This window comes from Baudoinia panamericana (assembly GCF_000338955.1).
Source record: "Baudoinia panamericana UAMH 10762 unplaced genomic scaffold BAUCOscaffold_9, whole genome shotgun sequence".
Taxonomy (NCBI): Eukaryota; Fungi; Ascomycota; class Dothideomycetes; order Mycosphaerellales; family Teratosphaeriaceae; genus Baudoinia; species Baudoinia panamericana.
In genome coordinates, this window is record NW_006911265.1 from 575997 (window position 1) to 592857 (window position 16861).

Below are 16861 nucleotides of genomic sequence, written 5' to 3' on the forward strand. Positions count from 1 at the left end.
CGCATCCCGAAACGCTAACATTAGGTTAGTACACTTGCTCCACAGCTCCCCTTCTGGACATGGTTTCTTACATTTCCACACATCCCGGGTTGTCTTGCGCTGGACTCGTTCGGGCGCCAAACCCGACCGGCATCCCAACGCCGACCTATCTCATTTCTGACAAGTCATACCTCGATGGGTTCAGAAAACTCAAACCAGACATTCTGGCTAGAGTGGCGCCTCACCCAATAGTACCGCATTAAGATACGGGTGAGTTCGACGCAATGGCGACTTGTTACGCCATTGCGTCCGTGATAACCTTGTAGCTCGCATATCTCTGTTCTCTGGCCACACATCGCCGTGTCGCTTATCTTTATAGTGTCGTGAGGCTTCCCGCCCCTTCATCATCGTTCTGCTTTCTCTGCCTACAAGTCTAAAGCAGCATACCGACATCACCGGAAAAGAGAAGATCCTCAAGTATGGATCGCTTCCAGACTGGCTCGGCCACGGCCACACTCGCGGAACGGACGTCAGGCTCATCCGACCACGACGAGATCGAACCAGTTCCTCCCGCAAGGAATCCCTTTAGCACGCCTGTCGGCTACAACTCACCTTATGGCTTTGGCTCGGCAAGGGGCTCCAGCACTGGTTTCCAACAAGCACAACCGCCCACATACTTCCATTCGAGACGGATAAAGAAGGGTGAACTCGAGCGGCCGTGGCTGGGCAAGAAAGATCCTAAAGAGAAGTGGGTGACCATCATCCCATTGATCGGAATCTTTGTGGGCTTAGCGCTCTCTGGTTTCCTCATCTATGAAGGTCTGCAAGGCGTAACAAACCATGTGTACTGCCCCGTGCTGGACGAGGACTTTTCGGGCGCCGACCTAAACTCCAAGGTCTGGACGAGGGAAGTAGAAGTCGGTGGCTATGGGTAAGCGAGCATACCAATCTATTCAGCCCCTAGCATACTGACCTTTAGCAGCAACGGTCAGTTCGAGGAGACGACCAACACCAACGAGAACTCCTACGTCAAGGATGGCATGCTATACATCAAGCCCACCTTGCAAGACGAGTCACTTATTAACAACAACAACGTCCTGAACCTGCTCCAGGATGGTTCCTGCACGGCCACGGATTGGTACGCTTGTGTGGCTGTTACGAATACCACAAACGGCACTATCATCAACCCTGTTAAGTCCGCCCGCCTCAACACGAAGGTTGGTGCTTCCATCAAATACGGCCGTGTCGAAGTCGTCGCGCAGCTACCCGCTGGTGATTGGATGTGGCCAGCGATTTGGATGTTGCCCGTAAACAACACCTACGGTGACTGGCCTGCGAGCGGTGAGATTGACATCATGGAAGCTCGCGGCAACAACTACACCTATCCCCAGGGTGGCAACAACATCGTCTCCTCTACACTCCATTGGGGACCTGATGCCGACAACGATGCTTGGTGGCAGAACAACGTAAAGCGCGAGGCGTTGCACACGACCTATTCCTCGGGTTTCCACACATTCGGTCTGGAGTGGAGCGAGAAGTACATCTTTTCGTACATCGACACTCGTCTCCTGCAGGTACTGTACACCAACTTCAACAAGCCATTCTGGCAAAAGGGCAAATTCCCCGTCTCTGACACGAACGGCACCCGGCTTGTCGACCCCTGGAGCCAGACCGGCCATGACAGCACACCCTTTGATCAGGACTTTTATTTGATCCTCAACGTCGCAGTGGGTAGCACCAACGGCTGGTTCGATGACGGAGTCGCAAGCAAGCCGTGGGTTGATGCCTCCCCATCCGCCAAGCATGACTTCTGGAATGCGAGGAACCAGTGGTACCCAACGTGGCAGAAGAGCGGTGAGATGATCATCAAGAGCGTGAAGATGTGGCAGCAAAAGGGGTATAACGGTTGCACCGGTTAGCGTTTCCCGTTTGATCTACGCTTGGCGCATAGGGAGTTCAGATAGATGCTCATACGTATGTACGGTACGAAGGGAGCGGGTTTTAGAATTCATGTAATGTTCATAGACATACGTCGCCCAGCGCGCGTTACAACCGGAGACGGCTCCAGATCCAGCACATGCACTGTGGCTAGCACATCGAACCGCTCCAATTGCACAGTAGCATAACGAAGCCCACAGATCCACCGGGCCAGCAACTTGAGAGATTCGTCAGATGAACTGCCATTCATCATCATTATCATCATCGATTCCACCATCTGCGATATCGCGTTCCTGCCCGACAATTGCGGCCTGCTGCGCCTTGACAATTTCCAAGAAGTTCTCGGCTGATTGGAGGTTGCTGTCGCAAAGACGAGCAGTGCCGGCATCATCCAACTGCAATTCATGTTCAGACCTTTCCACTGCATTGGATGGTAAGCTGTGCCGCTCCTCAAACGTACTAAAAGCCTGCCACTCTTCCTCGCGGTTCCCGAGCTGCTTCGGCGCATCATGCTGGCGCTGAAGCCGCTCGAAGAGCATGTGCACTGAGTGCATGTGCTCCGGCAGCTTGTTCTCCAGACTGCCTTGCATTTGCTGCGTGTAGGCGTGGGAGGCTGCTAGACCAGATCCGCTCGAGCAGTCGTGGTTGTGCCCATGCGGTGCGTCAGTCCTTTCGGTGGCAATATCTACGTCGGTCTGGCCGTTTACACCCCCGTGGAAAGGCCCCCAAGCTACACTGTGAAGAGACTGGAAAGCCGGCGACCCGGACGTGCTGCGACCAGCAAGCGGCGTGAGACCGGACTTGAAGCCCGGCTCATCTAAGCCGTCGCAGTACCCTTCCGAGTCGAGCAGACTGATCATCTGCCAGTCTCCATTGGTGCTTGTATCGGTTCTCGTCCTACGAACCGGTGCTCGACCAGAACGGGGCAGCCTACGGTACGCAGTCTCGAGTAAGCGCAAGCTTTCGCGGTCTCTTCTTTGACCCAAGCGACTAGGCTTGGCAACCGTCGTGATGCTCGTTGCTGCCGTTTCCGAGCGGACACTGCCAAGATATTGCTCAAATTGACGGTGACGGACGGACTGTTGTAGCTGCTGCGCGTGCGGAGACAGTGAGCTGAAGCTCCTGTCCATATCTATCGAGCTCTGCTCGGACCCGGATGGCGGCTTTGGTATCCTGCTGGCACGTTTCGCGCGGATACTGACATCCGGAGTGGCGTAGTTGGCCGGTGGCGGTCTTATGATGGACCGAGGGGGTGGATGGCGCGCATCTTCTGGAGTCGAGTCAAGACTGCTTTTGCCATCTCCGATGCTCCATTTGTGCTGCCATTGCTCGTCTCCCAAGGAGAGTGACACCTCAAGCGAGAACATGCAGAGGGTTGAATGAGGCTTTGCGATTTTCCGCCACGGTCAGAAGACGGCTAGAGTGCTCGGTTCCGCGAGTTATGTCGTTGGTACTCCACGCCGGAGGGTTTGATTGGGCGTAAACTAGATCGGAGCGAGATGTGGTATCAGAGTGTGTTGACGGCGTGGAGAGGTTCAAGGCTCAGCTTTGGTGGTTGCCTAGAAGTTGCAGGTGATCAGGAGGCATATCAAGCATGTGAATGACGGACATTCACTTGGCACGCACACACGAGTGACCAGCGAAGGAGCACTAGACATACTCTTTCACAAACGGTGTACCGCGTTCAAGAGTCTTAGGCGGTCGATGGACGCTTTCGCATACGCGGTGCGTTCAGGAAGCCTCCCTGTCCTCTTCCACTCTGTCGTGCGCGTGTTTACCGTCCCACTTTCACAATTGGTTACGGTCCGAGGCTTCTTAAATGTCACCATGAGCAGTTTCAAACTCTTCTCAAAAGTACCTTGAATCACACGAGTAGCGGGCAGTCGAAGCAACCGTAGCCCTTGACAACACTCATCTCGTTGATTTCTTGAGGCTTCGTCTTAAACGTCCAGCCAGCTGCCTCGTTCCGCACAGTCTCAACATTTGTGACCTCATTCCCGCCAGACGGAAGTTGCTTCCACATGACAAAGCCTAGAATGCCTAGCTCGGAGACTACAGCTCCTTCATACAGCTCCTCGGCCATAAGCAGGGCGCCCGTAATGGCAGTTGGTGGCTCGATCCGGCGTTGGAGGATGTACTTGTACCAATGATCCTCAGGCTTCCCGGATAGAAAGTCCGGAATGTCGGAACCGAAGACATTATGTCCACCGCCCTCTAGGTTGGGCTTCAGGACGTAACGCTCGACCTCTCTGGGATCCGTGGCCAGTCTGCGAGCTTCTCGTCCGGAAGGTGTTGCGCCCAGAGGATACATGGGCATGAACTTGTCTCTCACCGCAGCCCGCTGGTTGACAGTCTGTGGAGAGGCGAGGAAGCTCTCTGCTACTCCAGGTTCTGCGAGCGCCTGCTGTACGGCCTTGAACGTGGTCAGGTGCGTCAGTATGTCGGGGCACTTGATGGCGTAGGACATCTCCAACATGAGACGGGTGCTTTTCCCATCCGCCTCTGGGCCATACTCCGCGGGGTCATATCCGCCTTTGTAGTAGACCACGCTTACCTCGAACTCTGTGGAGCTGCCGGCCGGCATGAAAATCAGGTGTCTGTTCTCGTCGAGCCTTGTCTGTGCCAGAATGGCATGCCACTCGCAGCGGTAGCACGGAACATTGGCTTCCCACAATCCATACTCGATAGGGCGCTCGTCTGCGACATTAAAGTTGAGCGGCTGCACAACCATAAGCACGCACGTTAGGACAGTATTGGCCGGGTTGTCCGCAAGCTTTGGGTGGGTTTCAAGGTACTTGTAGTGCGCAGCCGTCAAGCCAGCGGTCATTGAAGCAATGTTCGTGTTTCGAGGTAGCAGGTTCATCTGCATCGCCGAGAGCTCTCTTCCTTCCTGGAAATGCACATCAGCGGACGATTTGCCGATTCGCGCTTGATAACCATGACACTAGAGTAGACTTACCTGCTCGTATCCGCGCTTCCGTCTGAGGTAACCATGCATATCCGAGACTCGTTCTGAGTGACAACCTCCGGCAACTGAAAATGTATTCATCTCGACCTGCTTCAGTCTGCTGTTGCCGTCGACATTGCCATGAAGCATGTAGTCGCTTCTGAACAACCCACATTTGACATCCTGCACTGACCCAGCTTCCTTACACTTCATGTGAACGTCCCAGAGACTGGCAAGCAAACCGTCCTTGTCACCTTCGATCTCCGGCCTAAGAACGGAGTACAACCACGCCTCATCCGCAGCCGCTTTGATATACAGCTCGTTCATGCAATGTTGCAGCGCCACAGCCTCATCGTAGAGGCGGCGTGGGAAGGGTGTTGGAGCAAGGCTTACATTGATGCCAGTTGATGGGACATGGTAGCTATTCTGGAAGCGTACCATTTTGAGGACATGACCGTGAGTGAGTTGGTAGTCTCTCACGTCTTGGACTAGCCGGGCCAAGTACGACCTCATCTTGTTCGCGACGCCATCGGCTGCCTCTTCAGCATCAGGTGGCAAGCCTGGAGGAGGCTCATAGAAAACTTCTTGGCCATCAGGGTGCTCGGCAGCCGACATGTTGCGAGGTAACTACAGATTCGTGGTGGGCATATACAGCCCGAGCGGTTTCCGGCCGCTCTGATGCGGATCAGGTTGCTGCACGTGAACCCGTCAAGTGCTAGCCATCGCTGGATGCAACACCACCTGCTGCCACGCGTTCGCGGCGCGTTGGTGACCGCAGCACAAGAGCCGGCATCATCATCTCCGATCCCAAATCAACGATTTCACGTGCAACAGCCTACGGACAAATTAGGTAGGCACGAAATCGCATAATGGCCTTGAAATGTACATGGTAGAGCGCTCCGAAATCGGCAACCCCGTATCCGAGGAAGGCATTGGAGAGCGGGGACAGCCGTCTGCTGCTGCTGCGAGGGAGCTTGCATCCGAGGTCCGTTCAGTCAAGCTTGACAAAGTTACAGCAGAGAAAGTGAGTTGCTTTGGGCTCCTGGTGAGCTCGGACAAGCCGTGTGTAAAGTTCTCGCAAGTGCGACAAGAACACTACTGTTTACACCTTAGCGAGCAGCAATGTCCTCTCTCGCAACCCGTACGCTTGCTCGATCAACTCGTTCTGCTCTCCGGCAAAGCAGAGCTCCACTTTGCAACAGCTCCTACACAGCCCAACGATCACTCAGACCTCAGTCCTTCCAGCAGATCCCCCGACAGACAACACGAGCATTCTCAGCAGCGATGAATCCAAAATCGGATGCAATGGCCGCCCCCGCCGCTCCACAAGAGTTCGACAAGGAGATTGTGGAGATGGCCAAGTATGCACATAGTTACAATGTCGACAGTGAGCTCGCTGTACGTTATGAAAGCATGTCGGACCTCTCAATGTCCCAGACTTACGTGTACATTTTGTAGATTGACACTGCTCGATTCGTCTTCTTGGACACTCTTGGCTGTGGTCTTAAAGCCCTCGAATTCCCACAGTGCACCAAGCTGCTCGGCCCGGTCGTACCAGGCACCACTGTTCCCAATGGCACTCGCGTACCAGGTACACCATACGTCCTCGATCCCATATTAGGGGCCTTCAACATCGGCGCCATGATCAGATGGCTGGACTTCAACGACTGCTGGCTCGCAGCTGAGTGGGGTCACCCTTCGGACAACCTTGGTGCCATCCTTGCAGTTGCGGATTGGGTCAACCGGACGAACAAGGCGGGCGGCGAGAAACTCGCTGGAGGCAAGATCTTCACTGTCAAGGATGTCCTCGAGGCTATGGTGAAGGCACACGAAATTCAGGGTTGCATGGCGCTTGAGAACAGCTTCAACAAAGTCGGCCTCGACCATGTTGTCCTTGTCAAGGTTGCATCGACTGCCGTCTGTGCTCAGATGCTTGGACTCTCAGAAGGGCAGGTTCGGGACGCCATTTCGCAAGCGTGGGTTGACGGCCAAAGCATGCGTACATACCGCCACAGCCCCAACACCATGAGCCGCAAGTCCTGGGCCGCCGGTGATGCATGCCAGAAGGCTGTGAACCTGTGCTTGAAGGTGATGGGTGGCGAAGGTGGCATGGCAACCGTTCTAACGGCGCCGACCTGGGGTTTCTACGATGTCAACTTCCATGGCAAGCGTTTCGACTTCCAGCGACCATACGGCAGCTACGTCATGGAGAACGTCCTTTTCAAAGTGTCCTATCCGGCCGAGTTCCACTCACAGACCGCCGTTGAAGCGGCACAGCGAATCAATAAGAAGCTTAAGTCCATGGGCAAGACGGCAGAGGACATCGAAGATGTCACCAACCGCACACACGAGGCTTGTATCCGTATCATCGACAAGCAGTTCAAGCCTATGGACAACTACGCCGACCGTGACCACTGCGTGCAGTACATGGTCTCCGTCATGTTCTGCTACGACAGACTTGAGGCGAGCGATTATCCCGATAACTCGGAGGCCGCGCAGTCGCCGTTGGTAGAGTCGCTGCGGAAGCGGATCAAGTGCGTTGAAGACCCGCAATTCACCAAGGACTACCACGACCCGTCCAAGCGGACCATTTCCAACGCCTTGACTGTGCGGTTGAAGGATGGCACAACGCTGGAAGAGGAGGTAGTGGAGGCACCTCTTGGCCACAGGCTCCGGAGAGAAGAGGCCAAGCCGGAGATCCTGGCGAAGTACTTGCGGCATTTGGAGCCGCATTTCCCAAAGGATCACGTGAAGAAGCTGGTGGATCTTGGCAACGATCCCAGCCAACTGTACAAGATGCCAGTAGACGAGTACATGGATTTGTATGTAAAGGAGAAGATTTTGTAAGAAAGCGCTGTCTTTGGCAAGGCGTAGGCGATCCAGATAGATGTCGAATCACTCTAGCGCGGCGGAGTGTTAGCCCACGCAGCCCGCTGAGACTCTGCACTTTGTCATCCATAGTGACTGCATTTCCGTCATGGATACCCTCGGATCCGCACGGCCCAGGCAGGGTATTGAATATCATGAACTCCCCGCTGCCTTCTACAGTTTCAGAGCTTGGCCATTAGCATGTGCGCCGTGTCACATCATTCCGCTACCGGTTATTGCAACCCAGCCGGGTCTGCAAGCTTGCCGCTGTCTGGATCCGTTCTCGCATTATCCTACCGTGCGCTTCTCGAGCAGCTCGGCAAAGAGCGCCGAGCCTGCTGTCATGCCGGATATGGCTGCATTCGCGACTGGTGCACCATAGCCAGCCATAGCCGCACTTTGAAGAGTGCTGAATCCGGCTATCGTGCCGAAGGTGGACTGGAAAGCGGCTGCCGCCGAACCTAACGTCAATTAGCACGCAATAGCGCTTCCCCAAAACCGTGTCGACTTACCCGCCAACGGACCCAACCCGCTAAACCCCAACGTGTATAGCAGAGGCGTAGCGACAACGCCTGGCGTCAATGCCACGACAACAAGAATGACTTGAAGACTTGTCATTCCCGGATCCTTTCCGATGTGGTTCTTGGTGTGGTTAGGCAACTCTCCCCAGCTGACATTCTCCAGACCTTGGACAAGGTGGCCGAAGCATTTCTTCGCTCCCTTGAATGCTGCCCTCGCAGCGTGGTCCATGTTCTTAGGTAGTGGGGAGGAACGCACTGTATACTGGCCTCTTGTGTTCTGAGGCAAACAAAGGGCGAATGACGAGTGTTGGTGGTTGTGTGATCGGAGCAGACGTGTCGAGCCTGCCAGAAAGTGAAGCGTCCCTTCACGCGAACGAGGAAGGCACGGGCATGTGGAGCACCTTCCCTACACGCTGCGATCTCCGTTACTATTGATGCTGTGAGGGGAGAATCACATGTCGTATATGAAATACCATGTTTTCCCGCTCAGGGGCGAGTAGCCGAAGGCAGCGTCGTTGTCAAATCAAATCCTGCATGGAGCTCGTGATTGTGCCGGCAGCGGCTCTTCAGCAGATGGTAAGCATGGTTGCCTCTCACCCTTCCTTTTCTGTCGTTTCGCGCCGATGGGAAATCGTTTGGCTGCACCACAAGCATTGCATTGGAGCACCGAAACATCTGCATGAGGCTTCTTGCCGCCTTTCGATAAGTTCTCGATGTACCTTCGGCATGTCTGTCCCTCTACTAGAGCGGTATTGCAAGCCTTGCAGAAGGCATGCTTGACGTCGGTATGCAAGCGGATCTGCGACTTCAACGCAACTTGGCGAAGATGGCTATTAAGGTACAGTGGCAGACCGCCAGTGGCAGGGAAGTTGAGCGATGAACCTGGGCTCAGATCATCATCACGTTTGACAGCATAGTCCCTTTCGACAGCTCTATTGCTGGGATGTCCAGTAGCGTCACAACACCGTCCGCTATCCGGATGGTGTGCATTCCTGGCTGTGAGATAGATTGCCGCTTGTTGGAGGTATGAGAGGCGAGCACGTAGATGTTTGTTGGGCACACCACCTTTCGTTTTGTTCTTTGCCATGTCTCGAACACACAATACATCATTGATGTATCTAGTCAACGCTGTACGAGCAGTAGCAGGCTACATGGAACCCTGAGGTGAAAGAACCATGAGTACGCACGCGCCAACCACGTGTGACTAATCCGGCAGTCTCCGCGCACCTTCTTCGCTGTGAACCAAAGTTTGAAACGCGCGCCTTGCAGCAACTGCCTTACCCCTTCCAATACACCATCTCCCTCCCACCTTCACCCCGACATCGATCTGCATTCAGCCGCTCCGGCATTGACAGTCTGTCGTGCATCTTCCTCTTCCTACCAACAGCCGTCACCCGGAAACTTGCGAAGAGGCGTCAGCCTCACGCGACACACGACACATCCACCCCATCTCAACCGTCACCATGTCCGCTGAGGAGGATCTGATCGACTACTCCGACGAGGAAATCGCACCTACCGATGGCGCTGCGGCCACTGGTGCGGCCACAAACGGCGATGCTAAGAAGGGCGACCTCACGGTGACCGGCGCAGGCGCCGCTCAGGGTAAAGGCAGCTATGTCGGCATTCATTCAACCTCATTCCGGGACCTGCTTCTTAAGCCTGAGATCATGAAAGCCATCACGGACTGCGGCTTCGAGCATCCATCAGAGGGTTAGTCACGTCTTTACATGCCTACGGTCCTTCAGCGAATACGAGCGAGTGAGCGAGCAAGCGAGAGCGTCTGCCGGCAGCGAATGATTACAACGTCCCCAACACAATGCTGCAACGGGGTGTGCGAGAAGTGACGAGCGTGAGAGTAGAGAGGCATGGCGGGAAGGCCTCGAGCAGCCCCGTCAGCACCCGTTTTGCGCACGTCTGCGGATTCGCAAGCTACGGCTGTCTCTACGGGTACCAGAACATACTGCCTACTCCCGGGACAGGGTCTCGGGCGCCGCTATGGAGCAAGCATTCTCACTTCGAGTGAGCTGTCTGGCCTCAAGTGTCTGTCGGTCCACCATCCAAGCGCGAGTCCATGATTGTACTATGGCTGCAAAGGGTGGCGACCTCCGTTTGCAAGTTACTGCTCTTATGACGTGAATCAAGGATCAATGTCGGACGTCTCGCTTGCTCGCTCGCCGCTCGCTCACGCTTCTTGCTTGGACGAACCTACTCTAACACTCTCATACAACAGTCCAGCAAGTGTGCATTCCACAAGCCATCGTTGGCACCGACGTCCTTTGCCAAGCGAAATCTGGTCTCGGCAAAACAGCAGTCTTCGTCATTTCGACCCTCCAGCAGATCGATGTTGTGCCTGGCGAAGCGTCAGTCCTGGTAATGTGCCACACGCGCGAGCTTGCATTCCAGATCAAGAACGAGTACAACCGGTTCACCAAGTACATGCCTGACGTGAAGACTGCGGTCTTCTACGGCGGTACCGACATCAAGGAGAACGAGAAGCTTCTGTCCAGCAAGGAAACGTACCCCAACATCATAGTGGCCACGCCTGGCCGTCTTAATGCGCTCGTACGTGAGAAGAAGCTGAGACTTGGCACCGTCAAGTTCTTCGTTCTTGATGAGTGCGACAAGATGCTCGATCAAATTGGTATGCTGAAGTACCGCCTGCCTTCTCCGTGGCCCAAGCTAATCAACCCTATACAGACATGCGCCGCGATGTTCAAGAGATCTTCCGCGCCACACCGACCAACAAGCAAGTAATGATGTTTTCGGCGACCCTGTCGCAAGCTACACGCCCTATTTGCAAGAAGTTCATGCGCAACCCCCTGGAGATCTACGTGGATGACGAAACCAAGCTTACGCTCCACGGTTTGAGGCAATTTTACTGCAAGCTCTCAGAGTCCGAGAAGAACCGGCGTTTGAATGACTTACTGGATGAGGTCACCTTCAACCAGGTCATCATCTTTGTCAAGAGCACTGTCCGTGCAAACGAGCTGGCCAAGCTCCTTATCGAGTGCAACTTCCCAGCCACGGCAGTCCATTCAGGTATCAGCCAAGAGGAGCGGTAAGCCCATCCTTTCCCGCAGCACAATCACCGGATACTGACAGTCAACAGCATCAAGCGCTATCAGGAGTTTAAGGCTTTCAAGCACCGCATTTGTGTCAGCACGGACGTCTTCGGTCGTGGCATCGACATCGAACGCATCAACATGGCTGTCAACTACGATATGCCCGACTCGCCGCAGAACCCAGGCTCGTCAGACAAGGAGAGCTTGGCACAAGCTGCCGACACCTACCTCCATCGCGTTGGTCGTGCTGGTCGTTTCGGTACCAAGGGTGTGGCCGTTAGCTTCGTCAGCAGTGAGCGCGATGAGGCGGTCCTTAAGGCCATTGAAACACGCTTCGAGCGCAAGATCGAGGAGTATCCGGAGGGTGGTCAAGGAATCGACGTCATGGGCGAGTAGGGTAGCAGACCGAAGGTGATATTGCGCCGAGGCAAGCAGAAATTGGTCCCAGCGGTGGTCATGAGCACGAGAGAGTGGAGTGCTACATCGGGTGGTGAAACTTACATCGGGGCTCGCGCGAAAATTGTACTTCTAGAATGGTAACGAAGCACTGATTGCGTCCAAGATTGCATCTCACCGTCTCGTTGCAGGTCACCTGGCAGTGTTACAGCTGCCTTGTCTATGTCACATTTAGGTACACGACCTTGATCCCACTGACGTATGCTCTCTGTACGCCTTTTTGGACCGACGAGTCCGTCACAAACGTGGGCGGAAAGAGAGGACCTACACGTAGTGTTACCCAGCATTGAAGCGGAGCGGCTGAAGTCCTCCAGTAACACCCGCGTCTGCGCACGCGTCTGGAAAGTGAATATGATATATTCCTGCAACATATCCATTGGCTCGCTTCATCCTTGGTCAAAGTAGTCACAGTAATCTACACGCTGAAATCAGTGGATTCACGTATCCTGTTACGGCTACACTTTCCAAGTTACGCTGCACACATGGACCGCTTTCAGAGAAGAGGAGCGCCAGGCCCACAGATACATCACGTGCCCGAGAACGAGAGAGCACTCGACTCGTCAGGCAAGAAGCTACCGTGGGCGTATGATGCAGTCTCAACAACGTACCGGGATGGCGACCCTGACCGTACAAGTCGCGAGCCGGCTGAGAAGGGCCCGTTCGGCCGCAATAGAGGGAACAGAAGGGGCAGCAGCAGGAGTCGTAGCAAGACAGCCGAACCCCAGAAGGAAGAAGATAGGGTACGCAGAGAGCAGGTCGCTGCCGAGGATGCTGTTTTCGGGAGTATGAGGCGAACGAGGGACGAGGGTAGACAAGCATTGGGTGAGGTGGAAGCAAACACGGTCGCGCAGGCTCCAGCCGCCATGACCGCTGGCATGAGTGGTGAGCAGGAGGCAACGGAGGTGCTACTTTACGGGTTCGGTACCGACCTGCAGTGGGCTGCTATCGACTTCTTCGAGCGAGTGAGTGGTGGGGTGGTGCTGGAAGACTACGACCGCACGGCGCCGGGGCAGCTACGATCGTATGATCCTACGCACGCATACGGTCGTGCGACGCTGCAGCGCAGTCTCAGCAAGGCAGCATTGAGGAAGAAGAACAGGTACGCTGGTGGAGAGCACTGGATCAAGGTCACTTTCTCCTCGCGCGAGGCTGCTGAGCTGGCATGCGCGAGAAGCCCGCATATCATTAAAGGCCATCTGATCTACGCAGAAGCTTACCAGGGCAGAGGACCGGCTAGAGACGAGGCTATTCCAGCGACACAAGCAGGAGCGCAGATTGTGAGCGGAGCGCTGCCGCAGACCTTCTCTACTAACGGTGCGAGCCCGAACAGCAGCCAAACCGCAACATCGGCTACCATGACCGCGCAGGATGGCGGAGATGGAGAGTCACGAGATCCACCACGACTTCATCCGTCATCGTCAACATCGTCATCTGGCAGCACCGGCGCGCAGCTCACAGTTCCATCTCAGCAATTACAGCGAAGAGGAGCAGGCACCGGCACGTTGCGCATTCCTGGCGCACAGGTGGCCATGCTACTACCAGCCGAGCAAGCCTTGATGCCTAAGCAACCGAGGCAGTCGTGGGCGACATGGGTGGGAGCGAGCGAGCTGATTGGTACGACAGTGCCGCGCAAGGATGACGGCACGTTCGACCTCGAGAAGGCCAGTCTTTACTGGCGATTGTTCTACTGGATTGATAAGCTCGTGGGGACAGACTTTTGCGGACTGAGGGGTGACGAGTGACCTGTGCAGCGGTTGACGTGCACAAAAAGGTATCAATCGCTGGTATGAAGACTGCTGCCGGTGCTGTAATTGCGCCCAGCGGTCACGGAGACAACATTGAGCAGCAGCTTTCCCGTTCCTAACGTCGTCGTCGAAGTTGTCCTCCTTACCCGACCACAGAATGCCAATAGCTGAAACCCCATTTCACGGCGTTGCACTCCATCCATTTCCAACAGCTGGCGTGTGCTCGTCTCATACGGTACTCAACCGAGGCAAAAACGAAGAATCAGAATGAATCAACAGCGGGTTGTGGTCGTTAGACGCCCGCTTGATGCAATGAACAACACCTCACGGCAGCTTATATGACATCGGTCGGCGAGTCCGCGCCTTGTACCACACGACCGCGTTCTGACCGGACGTTAGCCTACTTCCTGTTTGGCTATAGCCAAGCATAACGATCAGCGGCGCGCTTGTGCTCCTGAAGGCTGTCTCCAGCACGAAATGTCACATACATTGAAATGTCAAAAAGCCGTTGAAACTTTAAATCATTCTATTTCATGATGCCTAAGAGGAGCCCTAAGGATGGTAAACATCACATCACATCACATCCACACATCAAAACCTCACGCGTATACCACCCTACCACTCCGCTCACCAACCACCCATAACCCTCCACCCCAAATCCACCAACGACTCAAACGCCCCCTTCGTCGGCGCCGGCACCGCAGGCGTAGGCACCACAGGCCCCACCCCAAACCATTCCTGCACCTCGACCCAGTTCCTCGTGACCCACCACGCCACGGCCCCAATCAAGCCACAACCACCCGCGACCCTTAAAGCGAGCCAGCCTCGGCGTCCAAGTGCTTGGCTGAACGCCAACACGCCAAGAGGGTCGCGCGGGTCAATGATGGCGATGTCGCCGCCCAGGCGGCCGCGGGCGGGACGCTGCCGCTGGTTGGGAGCAGAGAGGGTGGTGACGAGTGCCTTCTCGTCAGCGTCCGTGGAGGAAGAGGGGTACGTCGTGTCGGTCAGCGGGTTGAGGTAGATCTGCTGGTACCGCTTGCGCTCGTTGTTGAGACTGCGCTGGAGATCCTGCGCCCATTTGGCGAGGCGGACTTGACGGTAGGGTAGCGCTCCTTGCGTCTGCTCGTTGTGCTTTGCGAGGGCGTATTGCGAGGTATTCACCGCCGCTCCATCGTTTGACAGCTCGGATGCGGAAGGCGATGCGGAGCGGTAATAGCTTGATGTGCCGTAGGGAACGAGCACTTTGCTGGGCTCGTCGAGCAGGCTGCCGGTGCTTGTCACTGATGGTAGGGTCGCGTCGAATTGCGGTGATAGGAGCAGTGTTTGCTGGTGCAGGTTGAGCGCTTGACCGAGGTTGTTCTGACGCCAGAGCAGGAACTTGACGGCGGAGAGATGGCGCATACGGGCGACGTTCTCTGGATGGAAAAGTCGCTCGACGAGGTATGCCAGCTCGCTGGGGATGAGTGGTTGCACGTACTGCGAGGACATCAGCACGCTTGCGTCGATTGTCTCTGCATCGTCGCTGAGTGCGGACGAGATGAGTAGTGGGTCTGCATGCTCGGGAAGCACATCCTGCTCGCCATCCGCAAGCGAGTATGTCTCCAGCCCGCAGTCTTGGATCAAGTCCACAATCTGATCCTTGCGAGCCGATGCCTTTTCAGCGTCGAGTTTGTCGCCACGCGCAAGAAGCGGAATTACGTTCGTGGCGTTGCACAGCGTTTCGAAGAGGTCCCTTTGCGGCCCTTCGAGCTCCGGAACAGCATCAGTAGGGCCAGTAGTGTCGAACAGCCATAGTACCGCGTCCACGTGGACGCCGCCTTCTCCGCTTAGCATACCAATGACTTCGCTGTCACTCATCTTCTGCATGTTTAGCGTTCTCCGAAGTGTGTTGTTGAAGTATTCCAGGACTGTACGAGCGCCAGAGTCTTTACTGATGCCAACAGTATCTGTGAAGCACACATTCCGCTCAAGCACGCCGTCACCGATACTTCTGCGCCGGTGCAGCATCCGGCGGCCATCAAAGTCCGTCCACCAAGCCGGGTAAGGCCGAGTCGAGGCGTACGTCTCTGTGATGTCTTGAGTGATTTCGTAGTCAACGCCGCGTCTTGGTACGTCGGCTTGATCCACGCTAGGGGTGATGGTTGGCTGATCGACATGCACGATATGCTCGCAGATGCGGCAGATGCTGTGGATGAGGCTGGTCTTCCCAACACCGTCACGGCCAACCACCATGACCTTCAGTCTGCCGATGCGCTTGCCTTGCTCGGTGAATGGTCGACGCGATGGAATCGCGATGCTTGGCATCACGAGCTGCGGCATCGAGCTGTCCCTGCTGTCTTCGGCGGTAGCATCTTCCTCGTCATCGCCATTTGATGACTGTATCACTTGGCTACCAGTGTCATCGATCACGCTGCCTTCCTCATCGCTCAGTCGGAAAGACTTGGGCGAGCCTGAGCGTGGTGTACTCGGCATAGCCGAAGCAGGCTGAGGGCTCATCTTCAGCGGCGTCAGTGGCTGGCTGGCAAGGTTAATGGACGATGACGTGGATGCGCGTCGGAGGTGTGATCTGAAGGGCGACTCCGATGAGCGAAAGGAGACTGGGGATGCGGACGAGGAAGCGTGGGTGGATGGATGCTCGGCGGAGATGATGCGCTGACCGGTGGCGGCTATGCGAGGATGCACCGGGTTCACCTTGCGCTTGCGGCCAGGGCGGTTGCCGGTGTTGCCTTCTGCACCGGCTTCGGTGGCAGACTCGGTGCTGTTGCTGTTGCTGTTGCTGTTTGCTCGGGACAAGCGACTCTTCGTGGAGAATGCCGAGCTGATGGTGTCTGCCAGGCTCTCCACGCCAAAGCTACTCTCTCCCATCATCCCTATCGTCGGCGCCTGCTGAGGCTGCTCGTCGGTCGATGGTGCATTGCTTGACATCGTCCGCCCTCGCGGCGCACTCTGTTCGAGCTCCTTCTCGCTGCGGAGGAAGAAGGTGGTGGGGCCGGAGTGGCCTGGATTGATGAGCGGAGGAGGTTTGGCAGCGGATTTGTTGCCCTTGACGGTGCGTGTATCGTATGGCTGACTTGCACTCATCGCGTTGTGCTCTTGTGACCGCCTTGCTTGATGGAGGGCAAGCTTCAATCGTTATCCAACAATTGGCGAAGCTGTTAAATGTCAGGCGTGGAGGAGTGTGGGCGGGTGATATTGGCCAACACACGTGTCAAGTGACGGGCATGCTGCTGCTTCGGTGCATGGTGAAGTCAGCAGATTGAATGCAGCCTGGAATGTATGGACTGGATGTGTTGACGACAACGGACTGGGACCCCACGCTGGAGCGCTCGGTCGGGTTACTCGGGT

General features: G+C 55.7%; 9 protein-coding genes across 9 annotated transcripts; 4 read left to right on the top strand and 5 right to left on the bottom strand.

Annotated features, from left to right (window-relative positions):
* Positions 1–350: 350 nt before the first annotated feature.
* Positions 351–2023, top strand: BAUCODRAFT_552874 (glycoside hydrolase family 16 protein). The gene is made up of 2 exons (XM_007680197.1): positions 351–910; positions 962–2023. The coding sequence occupies exons 1-2, from the start codon at positions 459–461 to the stop codon at positions 1896–1898; spliced, it is 1389 nt and encodes a 462-aa protein (XP_007678387.1). The 5' UTR covers positions 351–458; the 3' UTR covers positions 1899–2023.
* BAUCODRAFT_553150 (uncharacterized protein) lies at positions 2023–3583 on the bottom strand. Its single transcript, XM_007680198.1, has 2 exons — positions 3578–3583; positions 2023–3476 (listed from the first exon to the last, which is right to left on the bottom strand). Exon 2 carries the CDS (start codon positions 3282–3284, stop codon positions 2148–2150), a length of 1137 nt encoding a protein of 378 aa, XP_007678388.1. The 5' UTR covers positions 3285–3476; positions 3578–3583; the 3' UTR covers positions 2023–2147.
* On the bottom strand, positions 3567–5582 carry BAUCODRAFT_552460 (uncharacterized protein). Its single transcript, XM_007680199.1, has 2 exons — positions 4877–5582; positions 3567–4807 (listed from the first exon to the last, which is right to left on the bottom strand). The coding sequence occupies exons 1-2, from the start codon at positions 5477–5479 to the stop codon at positions 3782–3784; spliced, it is 1629 nt and encodes a 542-aa protein (XP_007678389.1). The 5' UTR covers positions 5480–5582; the 3' UTR covers positions 3567–3781.
* Positions 5583–5853: 271 nt separating this feature from the next.
* On the top strand, positions 5854–7905 carry BAUCODRAFT_35814 (uncharacterized protein). The gene is made up of 3 exons (XM_007679858.1): positions 5854–5926; positions 5985–6262; positions 6323–7905. The coding sequence occupies exons 2-3, from the start codon at positions 5987–5989 to the stop codon at positions 7709–7711; spliced, it is 1665 nt and encodes a 554-aa protein (XP_007678048.1). The 5' UTR covers positions 5854–5926; positions 5985–5986; the 3' UTR covers positions 7712–7905.
* A 115-nt stretch (positions 7906–8020) lies between these two features.
* Positions 8021–8482, bottom strand: BAUCODRAFT_25751 (uncharacterized protein; the record flags this gene model as incomplete). The annotated part of the gene is made up of 2 exons (XM_007679770.1): positions 8021–8193; positions 8245–8482. The coding sequence occupies 2 exons, from the start codon at positions 8480–8482 to the stop codon at positions 8021–8023; spliced, it is 411 nt and encodes a 136-aa protein (XP_007677960.1).
* Positions 8483–8629: 147 nt separating this feature from the next.
* BAUCODRAFT_553501 (uncharacterized protein) lies at positions 8630–9391 on the bottom strand. Its single transcript, XM_007680200.1, has one exon. It carries the CDS (start codon positions 9338–9340, stop codon positions 8777–8779), a length of 564 nt encoding a protein of 187 aa, XP_007678390.1. The 5' UTR covers positions 9341–9391; the 3' UTR covers positions 8630–8776.
* A 153-nt stretch (positions 9392–9544) lies between these two features.
* Positions 9545–11766, top strand: BAUCODRAFT_35821 (uncharacterized protein). The gene is made up of 4 exons (XM_007679859.1): positions 9545–9963; positions 10484–10894; positions 10951–11311; positions 11363–11766. Exons 1-4 carry the CDS (start codon positions 9717–9719, stop codon positions 11709–11711), a joined length of 1368 nt encoding a protein of 455 aa, XP_007678049.1. The 5' UTR covers positions 9545–9716; the 3' UTR covers positions 11712–11766.
* A 573-nt stretch (positions 11767–12339) lies between these two features.
* BAUCODRAFT_35823 (uncharacterized protein) lies at positions 12340–13929 on the top strand. Its single transcript, XM_007679860.1, has one exon. It carries the CDS (start codon positions 12635–12637, stop codon positions 13511–13513), a length of 879 nt encoding a protein of 292 aa, XP_007678050.1. The 5' UTR covers positions 12340–12634; the 3' UTR covers positions 13514–13929.
* A 90-nt stretch (positions 13930–14019) lies between these two features.
* Positions 14020–16812, bottom strand: BAUCODRAFT_35824 (uncharacterized protein). Its single transcript, XM_007679861.1, has 2 exons — positions 16738–16812; positions 14020–16684 (listed from the first exon to the last, which is right to left on the bottom strand). Exon 2 carries the CDS (start codon positions 16595–16597, stop codon positions 14144–14146), a length of 2454 nt encoding a protein of 817 aa, XP_007678051.1. The 5' UTR covers positions 16598–16684; positions 16738–16812; the 3' UTR covers positions 14020–14143.
* Between the last annotated feature and the right edge of the window lie 49 nt (positions 16813–16861).

Coding starts and splice junctions, on each gene's coding strand:
- BAUCODRAFT_35823 (XM_007679860.1), top strand. CDS start 12,635: ATGACCGCTGGCATGAGTGGTGAGCAGGAGGCAACGGAGGTGCTACTT.
- BAUCODRAFT_552460 (XM_007680199.1), bottom strand. CDS start 5,479: ATGTCGGCTGCCGAGCACCCTGATGGCCAAGAAGTTTTCTATGAGCCT. Junction 4,808..4,876: donor GGAAGCGCGGATACGAGCAG/GTAAGTCTACTC, acceptor GTGCATTTCCAG/GAAGGAAGAGAGCTCTCGGC.
- BAUCODRAFT_553501 (XM_007680200.1), bottom strand. CDS start 9,340: ATGGCAAAGAACAAAACGAAAGGTGGTGTGCCCAACAAACATCTACGT.
- BAUCODRAFT_35821 (XM_007679859.1), top strand. CDS start 9,717: ATGTCCGCTGAGGAGGATCTGATCGACTACTCCGACGAGGAAATCGCA. Junction 9,964..10,483: donor CTTCGAGCATCCATCAGAGG/GTTAGTCACGTC, acceptor CTCATACAACAG/TCCAGCAAGTGTGCATTCCA. Junction 10,895..10,950: donor CAAGATGCTCGATCAAATTG/GTATGCTGAAGT, acceptor AACCCTATACAG/ACATGCGCCGCGATGTTCAA.
- BAUCODRAFT_553150 (XM_007680198.1), bottom strand. CDS start 3,284: ATGTTCTCGCTTGAGGTGTCACTCTCCTTGGGAGACGAGCAATGGCAG.
- BAUCODRAFT_552874 (XM_007680197.1), top strand. CDS start 459: ATGGATCGCTTCCAGACTGGCTCGGCCACGGCCACACTCGCGGAACGG. Junction 911..961: donor GTAGAAGTCGGTGGCTATGG/GTAAGCGAGCAT, acceptor GACCTTTAGCAG/CAACGGTCAGTTCGAGGAGA.
- BAUCODRAFT_35824 (XM_007679861.1), bottom strand. CDS start 16,597: ATGAGTGCAAGTCAGCCATACGATACACGCACCGTCAAGGGCAACAAA.
- BAUCODRAFT_35814 (XM_007679858.1), top strand. CDS start 5,987: ATGTCCTCTCTCGCAACCCGTACGCTTGCTCGATCAACTCGTTCTGCT. Junction 6,263..6,322: donor ATGTCGACAGTGAGCTCGCT/GTACGTTATGAA, acceptor TACATTTTGTAG/ATTGACACTGCTCGATTCGT.